Here is a 14,476-nt window from a genome sequence, read left to right on the forward strand (position 1 = left end):
CTGAGGGCCAGATTCACCAAATTTAATACAATCAATGCGAGCAATTTCAAAAGATTCCAATAGAGGGTATGCACATATGTCACTTCCCCCCAGGCCACGCCCCTCTAAGTCAGACTGAGTGTCAAAAACCAACCTGCTCAACATGACGGAGTATAGCAGTAAACACAGCGAGACCGAGAACATGTGAAATATGAAATTAAATGAAGCACAATTGGACTGGACGTGGATCTGTGCGAGCTACCAAAGAACAAGTGGTCCACGAACATTGACATGTGGACAGAAATGGAGGATCCTGACATCCAGGGTGGAGGGGATCATCACTGTTTTTACCTGAAACAAATATATGTAAGGGTAGAGACTGCGATCTGGTAGGATCGGCGATTCTACCAGTAGAGACTCCGATCGTAGTCTCTACCAGTAGAAACTCCGATCAGAGTCTCTACTGGTAGAAACTCTGATCCTGCCAGTAGAAGGGTTAGGGTTAGGGTTCGGATCGGAGTTTCTACCAGTAGAGACTCTGATCGGAGTTTCTACTGGTAGAACCCTGACATATACATGGTTTCATCATGACTGACAACCAGGGTCCAAAACTAGGGCCCAGAACCAGCTGATCCAAAGTGCATTTACAGTAGACCGTGTACTGACCCCAGTGAATATATGCATGATCTACTGGGACTGAGGAGATTTACTGAGTCTAGTTCAGATCAAGTACTTTATCCAACACACATACTACTGCTGTGGACCAGCAGGGCACCACTGGATTCTGGGAAATTAGGAGATTTTTCCCCCCTTTTTTTAAATTACAACATTATTCTTGTAATATTATGGCTTTATTGTCAGAATATGATGACTTTAATCCCATGGATTGACGACATTTTTGTTAAATTATGACTTTTTTTTAGAACTACGACTTTATTCTCATAACATTGTGATTTTTTCGTATTCAACTTTATTATCGTAAAATTACAGGTTTATATTGATATTTTATGACTTTATACTCATAGTGACAAGTGTTTTTATTTTCTTATGTGGTCCTAATACTCTGTCATAGCTTTATTCTCCAGTTCCCCCGTATTTGAAAAAAAAAAAAAAATAGAACCAATGGCCCTGTATCTTACCGGCCAAATTAAAAGCTTTGGGAAATGTATCCAGATGCCATTTATTATCACCCAGTTCTGTGTATTTATTATATTACAGAAATAGCCCAAGCTGAAAGCATGGACGGTCGGGATTTATTCTTTGATAGACCCCATAAGAGTCCATGTTAAATTTTCCATAAGTTCCCGGATCCAGAAGAAGATCCTGATCCGCATGTGGACATTATGTTTTGGTCATCTCCCCATCAGGGCTGGACTGTAGAAATTTACACTGGATATCATTTATATTTACTGAGTTATTGCATCGATCCACTTCCTACCTTTTATATTGGGGAAATTTTTCAAAGTCACACCAAATCCAGAATCAGATCCAGATCCAAATAATTTCTCTAACTTTTGTTGACATCATCGTACAGAAGCTGTATACCAAGTTTGAAGTCAATTGGAATTGTAGTTTTGGAGAAGAAGACGATTGAAAATTTTGTAACGGACGACAGACGACGACAGACGACAATAGCTTTGGCCTGTCGGCCGGTAAGCTAACTAGGTTAGCCTCAGTTTAAGTTAGTTTACAAATCATGTAGGAGCACAAGGTTCAGAATCACAAAATGAAGACAAAAACCATGAAAGATCTGATCATGAAACCAAGAGCTTTACTAAGAAGTAACGTTAGCCAAAACAATGTCATTTAAGGTCTGATTTTACCCAAAAATACAGCATCAATTAACGTTACCTGACACCAAATCTAGGTTTGGTTTCCTGGATTTGTGGATCCATCAACTTCTCTTTTCTTTGTCTTTCGGTGTCTGTAAAACGATAGCTCCCACTGCTTTTCAAACCTGTTCATACAATCAGTCGCACAACAGCTCTTCCCCATTTTTAGCTTACCGGCCGACAGGCAGATTCTGGATTTGATGCAACTTTGAAAAATGTATATACTTTATTGCATAAATGTTCCCATTATAAGAGATAGGAAGTGGATTGAATCAGGAAGTATCAATGATATCAAGTTGGAATTTTAAGTTTTTACAGATCTGATTGGAATATGACCAAAACATGGGCTATTTCTGTAATATAATAAATACACAGAACTGCCAAAGCTTTTTTTTTTTTTTTTTTTCCCCAAAGCTTTTCATTTGGCCGGTAAGCTACAGGGCCATTGGTCCTATTTTTAATTAAATATTGATCTTCAGTTTAGACCAGGGGTGTCAAACTCAGATCCTCGACGGCCAGTATCCTGCATGTTTTAGATGTTTCCCTCTTCCATCACACCTGGAAGCCATTACATCATTATCAGGCTTCTGCAGAGCATGATGATGAGCTGATCATTAATTGAACCAGGTGTGGCTGGAAGAGGGAAACATCTAAAACATGCAGGATACCGGCCCTCGGAGTTTGACACCTGTGGTTTAGACAGTATTGAAGCCAACACTACCACTCATCTCCCTCTTTCTGCCACTCAGTGGGTGGAACCACGGTGACTTCCGCTAGAGGTGACGTCACATGCATACCCTCTATAAACTTGAAAAAAAAAAAAAAAAAAAACATAAAGGCTTTAACTGCAAGACAGACAAAGTCAGATTCGGTGACATGAGAATGATTCGCTAAATGGTTCGTAGCACCTCAACAGATAATCGACTGTCAGGAATTGACGGTCCAGCGCGGTAAAAAGTCTGGCTGAATCTGGGCTTTAGTACGAGGCACACATCACGCCACATCTTTCACTGTCCTCTCTAGTTTTTCCGCCTGGTGTTTTGGGGCTTGTTCACACTGCCGTACGAATGCCTGCGCACATCTTCAGGTCCAATTTAAAAAAGTTTGCTGTTGCCGTTAAGAGCTTGAGTGCCGGTCTGTCAGTGCAAATCAGTCACATTCTGCGTTAAGCACCCAGACACAGTTAAGGTGGAAAGTGCATGAAGTCCGCCTTTAGATCAGGGCCGCTTGGTTGTTGGAGTGTGGGCGTGCGAGAGCGAGGGAGACAGTGACGGACAGACAAAAAAAAAAAAAATAGAACGAGAGAGACGCACATACAGAGCCAGTGTACACCTCTAAAAGTCGAATTTATCACCCCTTTTTGTCCTAGTTAAAAGTTTGAAATACTAATCCAATTGTGTCTTGGATTTTTCTGTCTTAGTCACTGCTTTCACACACACGCTGTCAAAGGCAGAGGTAGTCTAATTAAAGCTGAAGCGTCTCATTTTGACATTTCAGTGCAGGTACAAGACCGGATTTCCATTTTTTTTTTTTTTTTTTTTTTTTTTTTGCACAAATTGAATATGTCTATAATGAGGAAGTCAAATTGTGTTGGATTCTTTGATTATTTTAGAACCATGGCTCCTTCCTTCACCCATCGTCTTCACCCAAGCGTTGATTTCTCTGTGCTCTCCTACGCATCACACTCACATTTCTATACATTTGTTCACTCTTTAGCTCTGGCATTCTTGTTGTTGTTGCTGTTGTTGTTGTTATTGTTCAGCTTTGAGCATCAACACATCTGTGCTGCTACATACAGTGGACTGACTCGTGATGCATGGCCTTTTTTTTTTTTTTTTTTCGCTTTTACCTCCACAACATGCACAGCCGACGTCAGAGTGAGGCCGATGCTAACTGGAACCCGACTGGTCCTGATTGAGTTAAAGGGAGGGTCCTCATAGTTGTCAGGTTTTACTCATTTCCAGCTGCTGTTTTTTTTTAACAAATAAGCCTATTATTGGATAAAATGTAAAAAAAAAAAAAAAAAAAAAAAAATTAAAAATCAGTTTTCTCAGTGTCAACGAATGAAAAGATCAAAACCAACATTGCATTGACTCAAAAATGATACACTCAGTTTTTGCAGGTATCAGCAAATCTAATTGAATGCCCTTTTTAATGCCACTTTAAACAAATTTAATGCCCATGTCCAACTGCAGATACAGTTTTATGTATAGTTTTTTGACAGTTTACCGTCAATAGGCCTTTACCAGGCTCTAAATAGCTCCTCCTCCAATCACTTCTGCTGAAACTTGCATTTTCCTATTTTTCCAACATTTGCTAATAATCCCTCCACTCTTTCACCACAGCATGAGCACGCTCACAACATGTTGCATTCCAAGCATCCGATGTTGTGACTTTGTGTATCAGCCATAAACACTAGCTAACTAGAAAAGCACTCGTAATCATTTCTTCCTTGTGCCAGTATCAACATTTCCTGAAAATTTCATCAAAATCCTTCTATAACTTTTTGAGTTATCTTGCTAACAGACAAACAAACAAACAAACAAAAAATCCGCCCCCCGTCCCCCCAGTCCCCACCAAAATTTAATAATTTTGTTCTTTGTGCCAGTATCAACATTTCCTGAAAATTTCATCAAAATCCATCCATAATTTTTGAGCTATCTTCCTTAAAAACTAAACAAAAAAACCCCCAAACAAACAGACAAACCCAGATGAAAACATAACCTCCTTGCTGGTAATTAAATGGTTCCACCTGTCAATCATCACACTACACTTCTAATCAAAATTATTAAATGTTTATATAATAAAAATAAATAGTGAATAACAATGCTTTTTTTAATGCCTCTGGACATTGAATTTCATGCTTTTTAATGCCATTAAAGGCCTTAATTTTCACAAAAACTAATAAGTGACTTTTAATGCTTTTTAATGGCCTGCAGAAACTCTGTCACTGCAAAAAAATGCCCTGCTAGAAATAAACCTAATATTCCTAAATCTGGTCAAATTTGCTTATATTGAGCAAAAAAAATCCAATGCCAATGGGGAAAGAAGAAAAATAAATCTTGGTTAGAATTCTTAAAACAAGCAAAAATGTATCAACTAAAAAAAACATAATGTGCTTGAAAACTAGACAGAAATGCTAGAATTTTACTGAACGGTGCTTAGTAGAAGAAATAAAATCACCTTCATAGTAGCAGGCAAATCTTAGTAAGAAAAAAGTTAGATACATATTTTTTTTTTTAAATAATATTTTTCTCATGTAAAAATGTAAAAAAGCTGTTTTTCTTATTTAGATGAAAAATAACAAATGAAATACGTCTTTTTTAAAACTTTCTTACAAATCATTTTTTGCAGTGTAAAGATGGAAGTTAGCCTTGGCTTTAATCTTGTGTATTGACACATATTGTGTTTATTAATATGCACTGTTCCTTTGAAAAAAGACTTCAACTTCAAAACCTACTAGTTGTAGATTTTTAATATATTAAATCAGCTGAGCACTATTACTCTAACTGCTTTTTTTTTTTTTTACCTATAAATATAATTCAGATTCAGATTTATTTATTTATTTGTCATTTAACAGGGTTCCCACAGGGTCTTAAATAGTCTAAAAAGTCTTGAATTTACCAATCTGCATTTAATACCTTAAAAAAGTCTTATTAAATTTGATATGCCAGGTCTTAAGTTATGTTATCATAAACTTGTTGACTGTATTGTGTTTAAATGTGTCTGTTAAATGTCCAAATTGCAAAAAAAGTAATGTTACTCTACTCAATTCCTCCCGTTCCAACCCGACAATTTATATTGAAATTAGGAACCAATTATTGCTAACGTTGCAGCTCCCAGTGAGAAATAAAGAAAGACATTTTCCTAAATTCTAGGAGCCACACATTTTTGCCAGTATGGCTGTGAAATAGGCTGTGAAATGAGCATTAAATTTTGCTTTAAGTAGTCTTAAAAAAGTCTTAAACTCAACTTGTATAAACCTGTAGGAACCCTGTTTAAACATTATATCATAGATGCACTGTGAAACAAAACGACAATGCATTAGTCTGAGTAAAAACACAGATAAAACACTTGTAAAAGGATAAAATAGTCTATAAAAATATATAAATATTCATAAATAAGTGATGCACATAATAAAATCTGTGATAAAAACTATACTAGTTTGATGTTAAAATGTATTGCACTGAATGTAGTATAAATATCGTACAGGCTTCAGGTTAAATTTAACACAATAGAGTCAATACAGTCAATATTGCACAGTGTGGCTGAGATCCACTCCTTGTTTATCTCTTATATTGAGTGTTTAAGTGTAATGAGGTAACATGTGATGCATTACTGTGGCTCATTGACTATTATTTAATCCTTAAAGAGCGGTGACACCCAAATGATTTTTCTCTACATGTAACCTTTCCTTAGTGATTTATTGCCATTAAGTGTAATATTATCCTCTGCATTTTGCATATTTTCTGCAAAAATCAGTTTTTTTTTCCTGTATTTAATTCAGTTATAATGTAGCTGTTGATAAAACCTGAGAGTAAATTCAAAGGTTATTATATAAAAGTAGAGAAAATTGACGAAACTGACCTTTTCGGTAAAACATATCATTAAATGAGCATAAAAACAAGTGTATGCAACCATTATCAGGCTTTTCTGAAGTGAATCAATTTTGCAGATGAAGATGACAGTGTTTTCATATTTACTGCAGAGCTTCTGAAAATCCAAATGATGTCAATGGAAAGCTGAAAAACTCCTTTTACCTGAAATATGTAAGTGAACTGATAGATTTAGTTGGTCTAAACGTATTAAACACTTTAGATCAGTTGATGCTGTAGATCTATGAGGTTTAATAGGCCACAAAAAATACTCATAGGTTGAATAATTTTATAGTTGGTTTGATCTTTTTGTTTTCTTATGTTGACAAGAGAAAAATGTACCACATTCTAATTACTCTCCCTTCTTTATCACACCCGACAAATTTTAATGATTAAATGATCAACTTTGGAACTAAATAGTGTAAAAATACACCACATTAGACGCATCCATGACTCCACCCATTTATGATCATAATTATAATGAGAATCGGTTTAGCAGCAAAGACTTAAAGTCCAAAAAGGACTGTATAAAAATATTACACTAAATACTAAGAAATATTGGCAATATACAAAAACTCCAGAGATAAAATATTAAATAAACAAAAATACTACTAAAATACTACTGATTATCACTAAAATATACAAAAAAAGCTAACTCTATTAGCTAACTCTAAGCTAACTCTATACTATAGATAACAAATATGTACAACATATAAGGATATATACAGGTAATAAAGAAATATATACAAGGTGAAGTTAAAAATGAGGCGGATGGGTGTAATTATTGCACCGAGTTGATGCTGCAGATCTTTGAGGTTTAATAAGCTACAAAAAACTCATAGGTTGAATGATTTTATAGTTGGTTTGATCTTTTTATTTTGTTATGTTGACGAGAGAAAAATGCAGAATATCACCACTGTTATTGTTATATTAGCGTTAAATCCAACTAAATCATCAATGCGTCATCCATGTTCTATTTATTCTCCATTCTTTATCACACCCTACAAATTTTAATGATTAAATGATCAACTCTGGAATTAAATAGTCTAAAAACACACCACATTAGAAGCATCCGTGACTCACCACAAGTATCACTTTGAAAAAAAAAAAAAATCACATATAGATTATTAAAATTTTATTTCAATTTGACTAGAATACTAGAGTAGACTAGACTAGACTAGACTAGACTAGAATAGAATAGAATAGAATAGAATGGAAGAGATCTTTATTTTCATTGTTACAGGAACAATGATAATCTGTTTAGCAGCAAAGACTTAAAGTGCAAAAAAGACTGTATACAAATATCACACAAAATACTGAGAAATATTGGCAATATACAAAAACTCCAGAGAAAAAGTATTAAATATATGAATACTACTAAAATACTACTAATAACAAAATATACAAAAAGCTACCTCTCTCTGTTCATATATACATATATATATATATATATAAGGTACAGATAAGTTGTGATTATTCAGTCGATGCTGTAGATTTTTTAGGTTAAAAAATACTCATAGGTTGAATGATTTCATAGTTGGTTTGATCTTTTTGTTTTGTTATGTTGACAAGAGAAAAATGCAGAATTATTCTTAGATTAGCTTTAAATCCGATTAAATTATCTGTGTGTCACCCACATTCTAACGCTACTGATTAAATGATCAACTCTGGAACTAAACAGTCTAAAAACACCCCACATTAGAAGCATCCATGACTCACCACAAGTATCGCTTTGAAAAAAAAAAAAAAATCACATATAGTTTCTTTAAATTTTATTTCAGTTTGACTACAATAGAATAGAATAGAATAGAATTGATCTTTATTGTCATTAATACAGGAACAATGATAATCTGTTTAGCAGCAAAGACTTAAAGTGCAAAAAAGACTGTATACAAATATCACATAAAACACAGAAATATTGGCAATATACAAAAACTCCAGAGATAAAATATTACATATGTGAATACTACTAAAATACTACTGATATATACAAAAAGCTACATCTCTCTCTCTTCATATGTATATATAATAAAGAATGTATACAAGGAACATATAAGTTGTAAATGAGGCGCATGGTTGTGATTATTCAGTCGATGCTGTAGATTTTTTTAGGTTAAAAAATACTCACAGGTTGAATGATTTTATAGTTGGTTTGATCTTTTTGTTTTGTTGTGTTGACACAAGAAAAACGCAGAATATCACCACTGTTATTCTTATATTAGCTTTAAATCCGACTAAATCATCTGTGCGTCATCCACATTCTAACGCTACTGATTAAATGATCAACTCTGGAACTAAACAGTCTAAAAACACCCCACATTAGAAGCATCCATGACTCACCACAATTATCGCTTTGAAAAAAAAACAACAACCCCCCCCCCCCCCCCCCCCCAAAAAAAAAAAAAAACACATATAGTTTCTTTAAATTTTATTTAAATTTGACTAGAATAGAATAGAATTTATTGTTATTAATACCAAAACAATGATAATCTATTTAGCAGCAAAGACTTAAAGTGCAAAAAAGACTGTAGAAAAATATCACACAAAATACAGAAATATTGGCAATATACAAAAACTCCAGAGATAAAATATTACATATATGAATACTACTAAAATATACAAAAAGCTACATCTCTCTCTCTTCATATGTATATATAATAAAGAATGTATACAAGGAACATATAAGTTGTAAATGAGGTGCATGGTTGTGATTATTCAGTCGATGCTGTAGATTTTTTTAGGTTAAAGAATACTCACAGGTTGAATGATTTTAGAGTTGGTTTGATCTTTTTGTTTTGTTATGTTGACGCGAGAAAAACGCAGAATATCACCAATGTTATTCTTATATTAGCTTTAAATCCGACTAAATCATCTGTGCGTCATCCACATTCTAACGCTACTGATTAAATGATCAACTCCGGAACTAAACAGTCTAAAAAACATCTCACATTAGAAGCATCCATGACTCACCGCTAGTATCCCTTTGAAAAAAACAAACCAAAAAACAAAACCACATATAGTTTCTTTAAATTTTGCTTAAACGTACCTAATCTCCCATGTATTAACAGGCTTAGCGGCGGGGCTGTCACATCCTCGGCGCTTAGCTTCCCCGCTACCCGTCCTGCTGTTGTGAGATAACACTAGTCATCGCACAACGGAATTACAACCGATTACACCTGGATGAATTCGTCACCTGCGTTATCACGTGAACGCTAACTTGGCTCGACCCTCATCAAACGCCGGATGACGCCGTACCTGTTTTGTCGACCCTCTCTTTACCTCGAACACCCCCCCCCCACCATCCTCCCCAACACCCACCACCCGCCCCGCTCTACATGCATGCCCTCACCCCGCTCCACCCCTCCCACCATTGCCTGGTAACCAAATGTTGAGAGAGAAAGACGAGTCTAATGGCTACATATTGATTTCTACTCACTAATCATTACTATTATGATATTATTTGAAGAATTTGTTGCCAGACAGCCAACATATACCTCTCTCTTGTTTCTCTCTGCCTGTCCCCCCTCGATAGGTACGACCCCGAATTCCTTGTGTGGAATCAAAATCAAGCCGAGCAAAGAATGACAAAGTAATCCAACTATTTATTTATTTATACACTTTATACATTCTGTCTATCTATCTTACCTATGTCTCATTCACTTGAACCTCTCCATCTTTTTTTCTATACGACGCAGATATCAGACACCAGTGTTAATGTAAATGGACGCATGACATTTCCCATTTTGTATCGTCACCCATCGATGCACATTTTAGCTGTTAACATGTTATTTGCATTCGACATCAGAGCAACGTCTTGTGTGGCTGTTAAAAAAAAAAAAAAAAAAAAAAAAAATCAACTCTCAAAGCTGATAGATTTTGAATTTAGTCACTCATCACTATTTGATCACTTGGAATTTTTGCAGAAATGTGGCCAAGCAGAGCCTCTATATATAGAAAAAAGTAAATATTCTTCATTCTCTCCTTTGGCTTTCCATCCATCTCTCCATCCATCATTCATCCATCGATGTGTTTTTGTTTCCATCATCCAGTCGTCTTCATTATTTGTCTGTCCGACGGTGCTTTGTGGTGATCGAATTTATGTGGCTTGCCTCCTCATCTCCAGATGTCTTTGATAAAATCGAATCAACCGTCTTTCACAGAAAATGCTGCTCAAACGCAACGAAACTGCAAATGCAATTCCATTTTGTGCTAACGTAATATCACTTGAATCCGTGTATCATTCGTTCTTTTCATATTCAATTGAGAATCTGTTTGTTTATGGATAATGTATTGATAAATATGCTGTAATTATTGAAGAAAATTGTTGAATTGTTGAGTCTGTTTGTATGAATGTACTACTATGATCGTATTGTTGTGTAGAAGTTGTGGTTGAATTCTGAAATTAGGAAAAATGTATTGTTTGAGTCTTGTATTAAATTAGTGATAAAGGTGTAAAAGCACTTGAGGGGTTGGATTAAATACGTTTATACGTCTTCCTACTCCTTTTTGACCATGTGAAGTTCAGACTTGCACATACTTGAAGATAGATTCTGTTCACTGAAATGTTTTTTTTTTTTTTGTTTTATTTTTTCTTTGCACGTTCGAAATAAATAAATAAATAAATAAAATCCACAATCAGAAAATGAAAAAAAATAGTCATGATTTCATTATTCATGTAGAAATCAAAAATCAAAAAACAAGTTGTTTTTCATTCTTTTGATTGTACGCACAAATAAAAAATTGGAAATAAGGAAACGGATTAAATATCGGATTTCATGTTGACATTTCTGATATCCGATTTGGGATGACCCGGGTCAGTTCATCTTTTGGTGATTGGATTATCTTTTCAGAAACAGAAGAAAAACTAGTGGTTAATTAATTTTTGCTTTAAAACAGAAGAATTACAATTGAATTTCAAGGCATTTTCTTTTTCAGTGTCAAAATAGATAAACCAAATTTAAAAAACAGGTTGATTTTTGTTTTCTCTTTCTAATAACAAAAAAGAAAGTTACTACCTGACAGAAATGGAAAAACAGAACAAAAATGCCTGTTTTGTTTTTGTTTTTTTTTCATTTTCTGAGACCGGATGTTGTCATTTTCAAGGAAAAAGTGCTAATGCCATCGAGGTCGCAAAGACTCTTACAAACTTTCAGTTTGTACGAAATCTGGACTTCGTAGACATTCATGGAGAGAGCATGTCTACGATTTCCAGATTTCGTACAAACCCATCGTTCGTAAGAAACTTTGTGACCAAGGCATTAGCGCCCTTTCCTTAAAAATGACAACATCAGGGGTCAATGTATCTGTTGGTAATTTGATTTTCTTTTCAGAAACAAAAGAAAAACTGGTGGTTAATTTGATTTTTGCTTTAAAATAAAAGAATTAGAATTGAATTTCAAAGCGTTTTTCTTTTTCAGTGTCAAAACAGATAAACCAAATTTAAAAAACAGATTGATTTTTGTTTTCTCTTTCTAATAACAAAAAAGGAAGTTGCTACCTGACAGAAATGGAAAACGGACCAAAAACGGCTTTTTTTTTTTTTTTTTCATTTTCTGTGACCGGATGTTGTCATTTTAAAGGAAAGAGCACTAATGTCATGGAGTTCACAAAGATTCATACAAACGATGAGTTTGTATGAATCTTCCAGTTCGTACGAAATCTGGAGTTCGAAGACATTCGTGGAGGGAGCATGTCTACGATGTCCAGATTTCGTACAAACCCATCATTCGAAAGAAACTTTGTGACCTCGATGGCATTAGCGCTCTTTCCTTTAAAATGACAACATCCGAGGTCAGTGTACCTTTTGGTAGATTTTCTTTTCAGAAACAAAAGAAAAACAAGTGGTTAATTTGATTTTCGCTTTGAAATAGAGGTCACAATGATTCTTATGAACGATGGGCTTGTATGAAATCTGGACATCGTAGGCATGCTCCCTCCATGAATGTCTACGAACTTCAGATATTGTACAAACTGGAAGTTTGTAAGAATCTTTGTGACCTCGGCATTAGCGCTCTTTTCTTTAAAATGACAACATCTGGTCTCAGAAAATGAAAAAAACTGGTGTTTTAGGTCCGTTTTTCCATTTCTGTCAGGCAGTAACTTCATTTCTTGTTATTGCTGTTTCTGAAAAGAAAGTCCAATTACCAAAAGATACACTGACCGACCCGGAAGTTACTGACTTCTTTGTGTGTTTTGCGAAGTGGCTTCTAATTAGATTGGCTACCATGGACGCACTGTATTAGACAAAACAACAACACCCGGAAGATCCTGCCCATTTTTTTCAGTTGTCATGTCGTCCTCCTTGAGAGTAACGCATTTGTTGCCTCTGAATTACATGAAATTCTCCATTATTGTAGAATGCGTTAGGCAGAATACTAGCAAACCCACGATTGTCCAGCTCAACACATGAAGAAGTCAGTAACTTCCGGGTCATACCAAATCCAATATCAAAAAAAAATGTCAACATGAAACCCGACATTTGGTCCATTTACTTATTTCCAATTTTTAATTTGTGCGTACAATTGTAAGAAAAACAACTTGTTTTTTGATTTTTGATTTGTACATGAATAATGACAGAATGAGTCATTTTTTCATTTTACGATTGTGGATTCTCAATTGAATATGAAAAGAACAGATGATACACGGATTTACTTGCTTTGCCCTTTGGTACAAACACAATACGATTCTTTTTTTTGCTCCTCAAAGTGCTTTCAATTCCTTACGTTTCATAATTCTTTCATCTAAAACAACAAATTCACTAAAAACATAGGCGCCTGTGGAATAATCTGGGACTATTTTATGCATAAATGGCTTATTTTATGATCATTGCATATTTTTAGGCACTATGCATTTGTGTAGTGTGGGTGTAGAGTATGAATGGACTAATTTATTCTTTAGTATTTATTGTTTTTACACTTTTTTATGGGTCCCCTTTTTCCGTCGTGCTTAAAAATTTTGTTGTATTTATTTGCAATGACAATAAAAATAATCTAAATGCAACCTGGTAGATACAACATACATTGGACCAGATCCAAAAAAAGGATAACACAGCTTTTATGGAGCACAAATGAGTCAAAAATACTGTGTGAATTTCCACAAAACACCCACTTGACTGAAAAAACCGCTGCCAAGCTGACAGCGCCGGTGTTGCACCTGTGTGAATTAGGAAATATTCATACAACCAAAGCCAAAACTACTGGCAAGGACACAGATTTTGCACCTGTTTTTCTTTTAGATTCTTTAGCATGAGTGTCTGAGGCACACTGAAGAACAATTATAAGCATTTTAGAAGTTTTAAAGACTTTTTTTAGCAAATAAATCACATTTATGCACATTTGTATCACTACCAAATAAAAAAACAAAGAACAGTCCTTGTATTACTATTACGAGGTCTTTAAAAGGCTTAAAAGTCTTGAATTTACAAATCTGCATTTAACACCGTAAAAAAGTTTAAAATCTATTAAATTTGATATGGTAAGTCTTCTGTTGTGTTGCCATAAATTTGTGTTTAAATGCATCTGTTAAATGTCCAAGATGCAAAGAAACTAACGCTAGTTGACTCAGTTCCATCCATTCCAATCCGATAATTTCTATTGAAATTAGGAACCAATTATCATTAACTTTGCAGCCCCCAGTGAGAAATAATAGACCTACATTTTCCTAAATTCTAGGAGTCATGAATTTTTGCCAGTATGGCAGTGAAATAGGCTGTGAAATGAGCATTAGATTGTGTTCTAATTGGTCTTAAAAAGTCTTTAAATTTAACTTGTATAACCCGTAGGAACCCTGTTTAAACACTGAAATGAGAAATGGGCATGAAATTCTGTTCTAAGTAGTCTTAAAAAGGTCTTAAAAAGGTCTTAAAAAGTCTTAAATTGCTGTACGTGGTCTAATAATTTTTTCCGCGACTGTACAGTGTAAACAGTGTGAGTGATACATAAACACTGTCTTTTGGAGTGTGGAGACGTCGTAACACACTTCCATCTGCAACACCAAACAGAGTATCAGTGCTGTTCATTCTGGAGATACAGTTATGTCAAAAATTATTAGACATTCAAAAGTCATCAAAAA

General features: G+C 34.7%; 1 protein-coding gene across 1 annotated transcript in view; it reads left to right on the plus strand.

Annotated features, from left to right (window-relative positions):
• The window catches only part of ctnnd2b (catenin (cadherin-associated protein), delta 2b), a 595,920-nt gene that overhangs the window by 330,184 nt on the left and 251,260 nt on the right, over positions 1 to 14,476 (plus strand). The window contains exon 12 of the mRNA XM_030159817.1: positions 9,939 to 9,995. Within this exon, the coding sequence (XP_030015677.1) occupies positions 9,939 to 9,995 (57 nt within the window). The remainder of the gene's footprint in view (positions 1 to 9,938; positions 9,996 to 14,476) is intronic.

Source organism: Sphaeramia orbicularis, chromosome 17 (genome assembly GCF_902148855.1).
Source record: "Sphaeramia orbicularis chromosome 17, fSphaOr1.1, whole genome shotgun sequence".
Classification (NCBI taxonomy): domain Eukaryota; kingdom Metazoa; phylum Chordata; class Actinopteri; order Kurtiformes; family Apogonidae; genus Sphaeramia; species Sphaeramia orbicularis.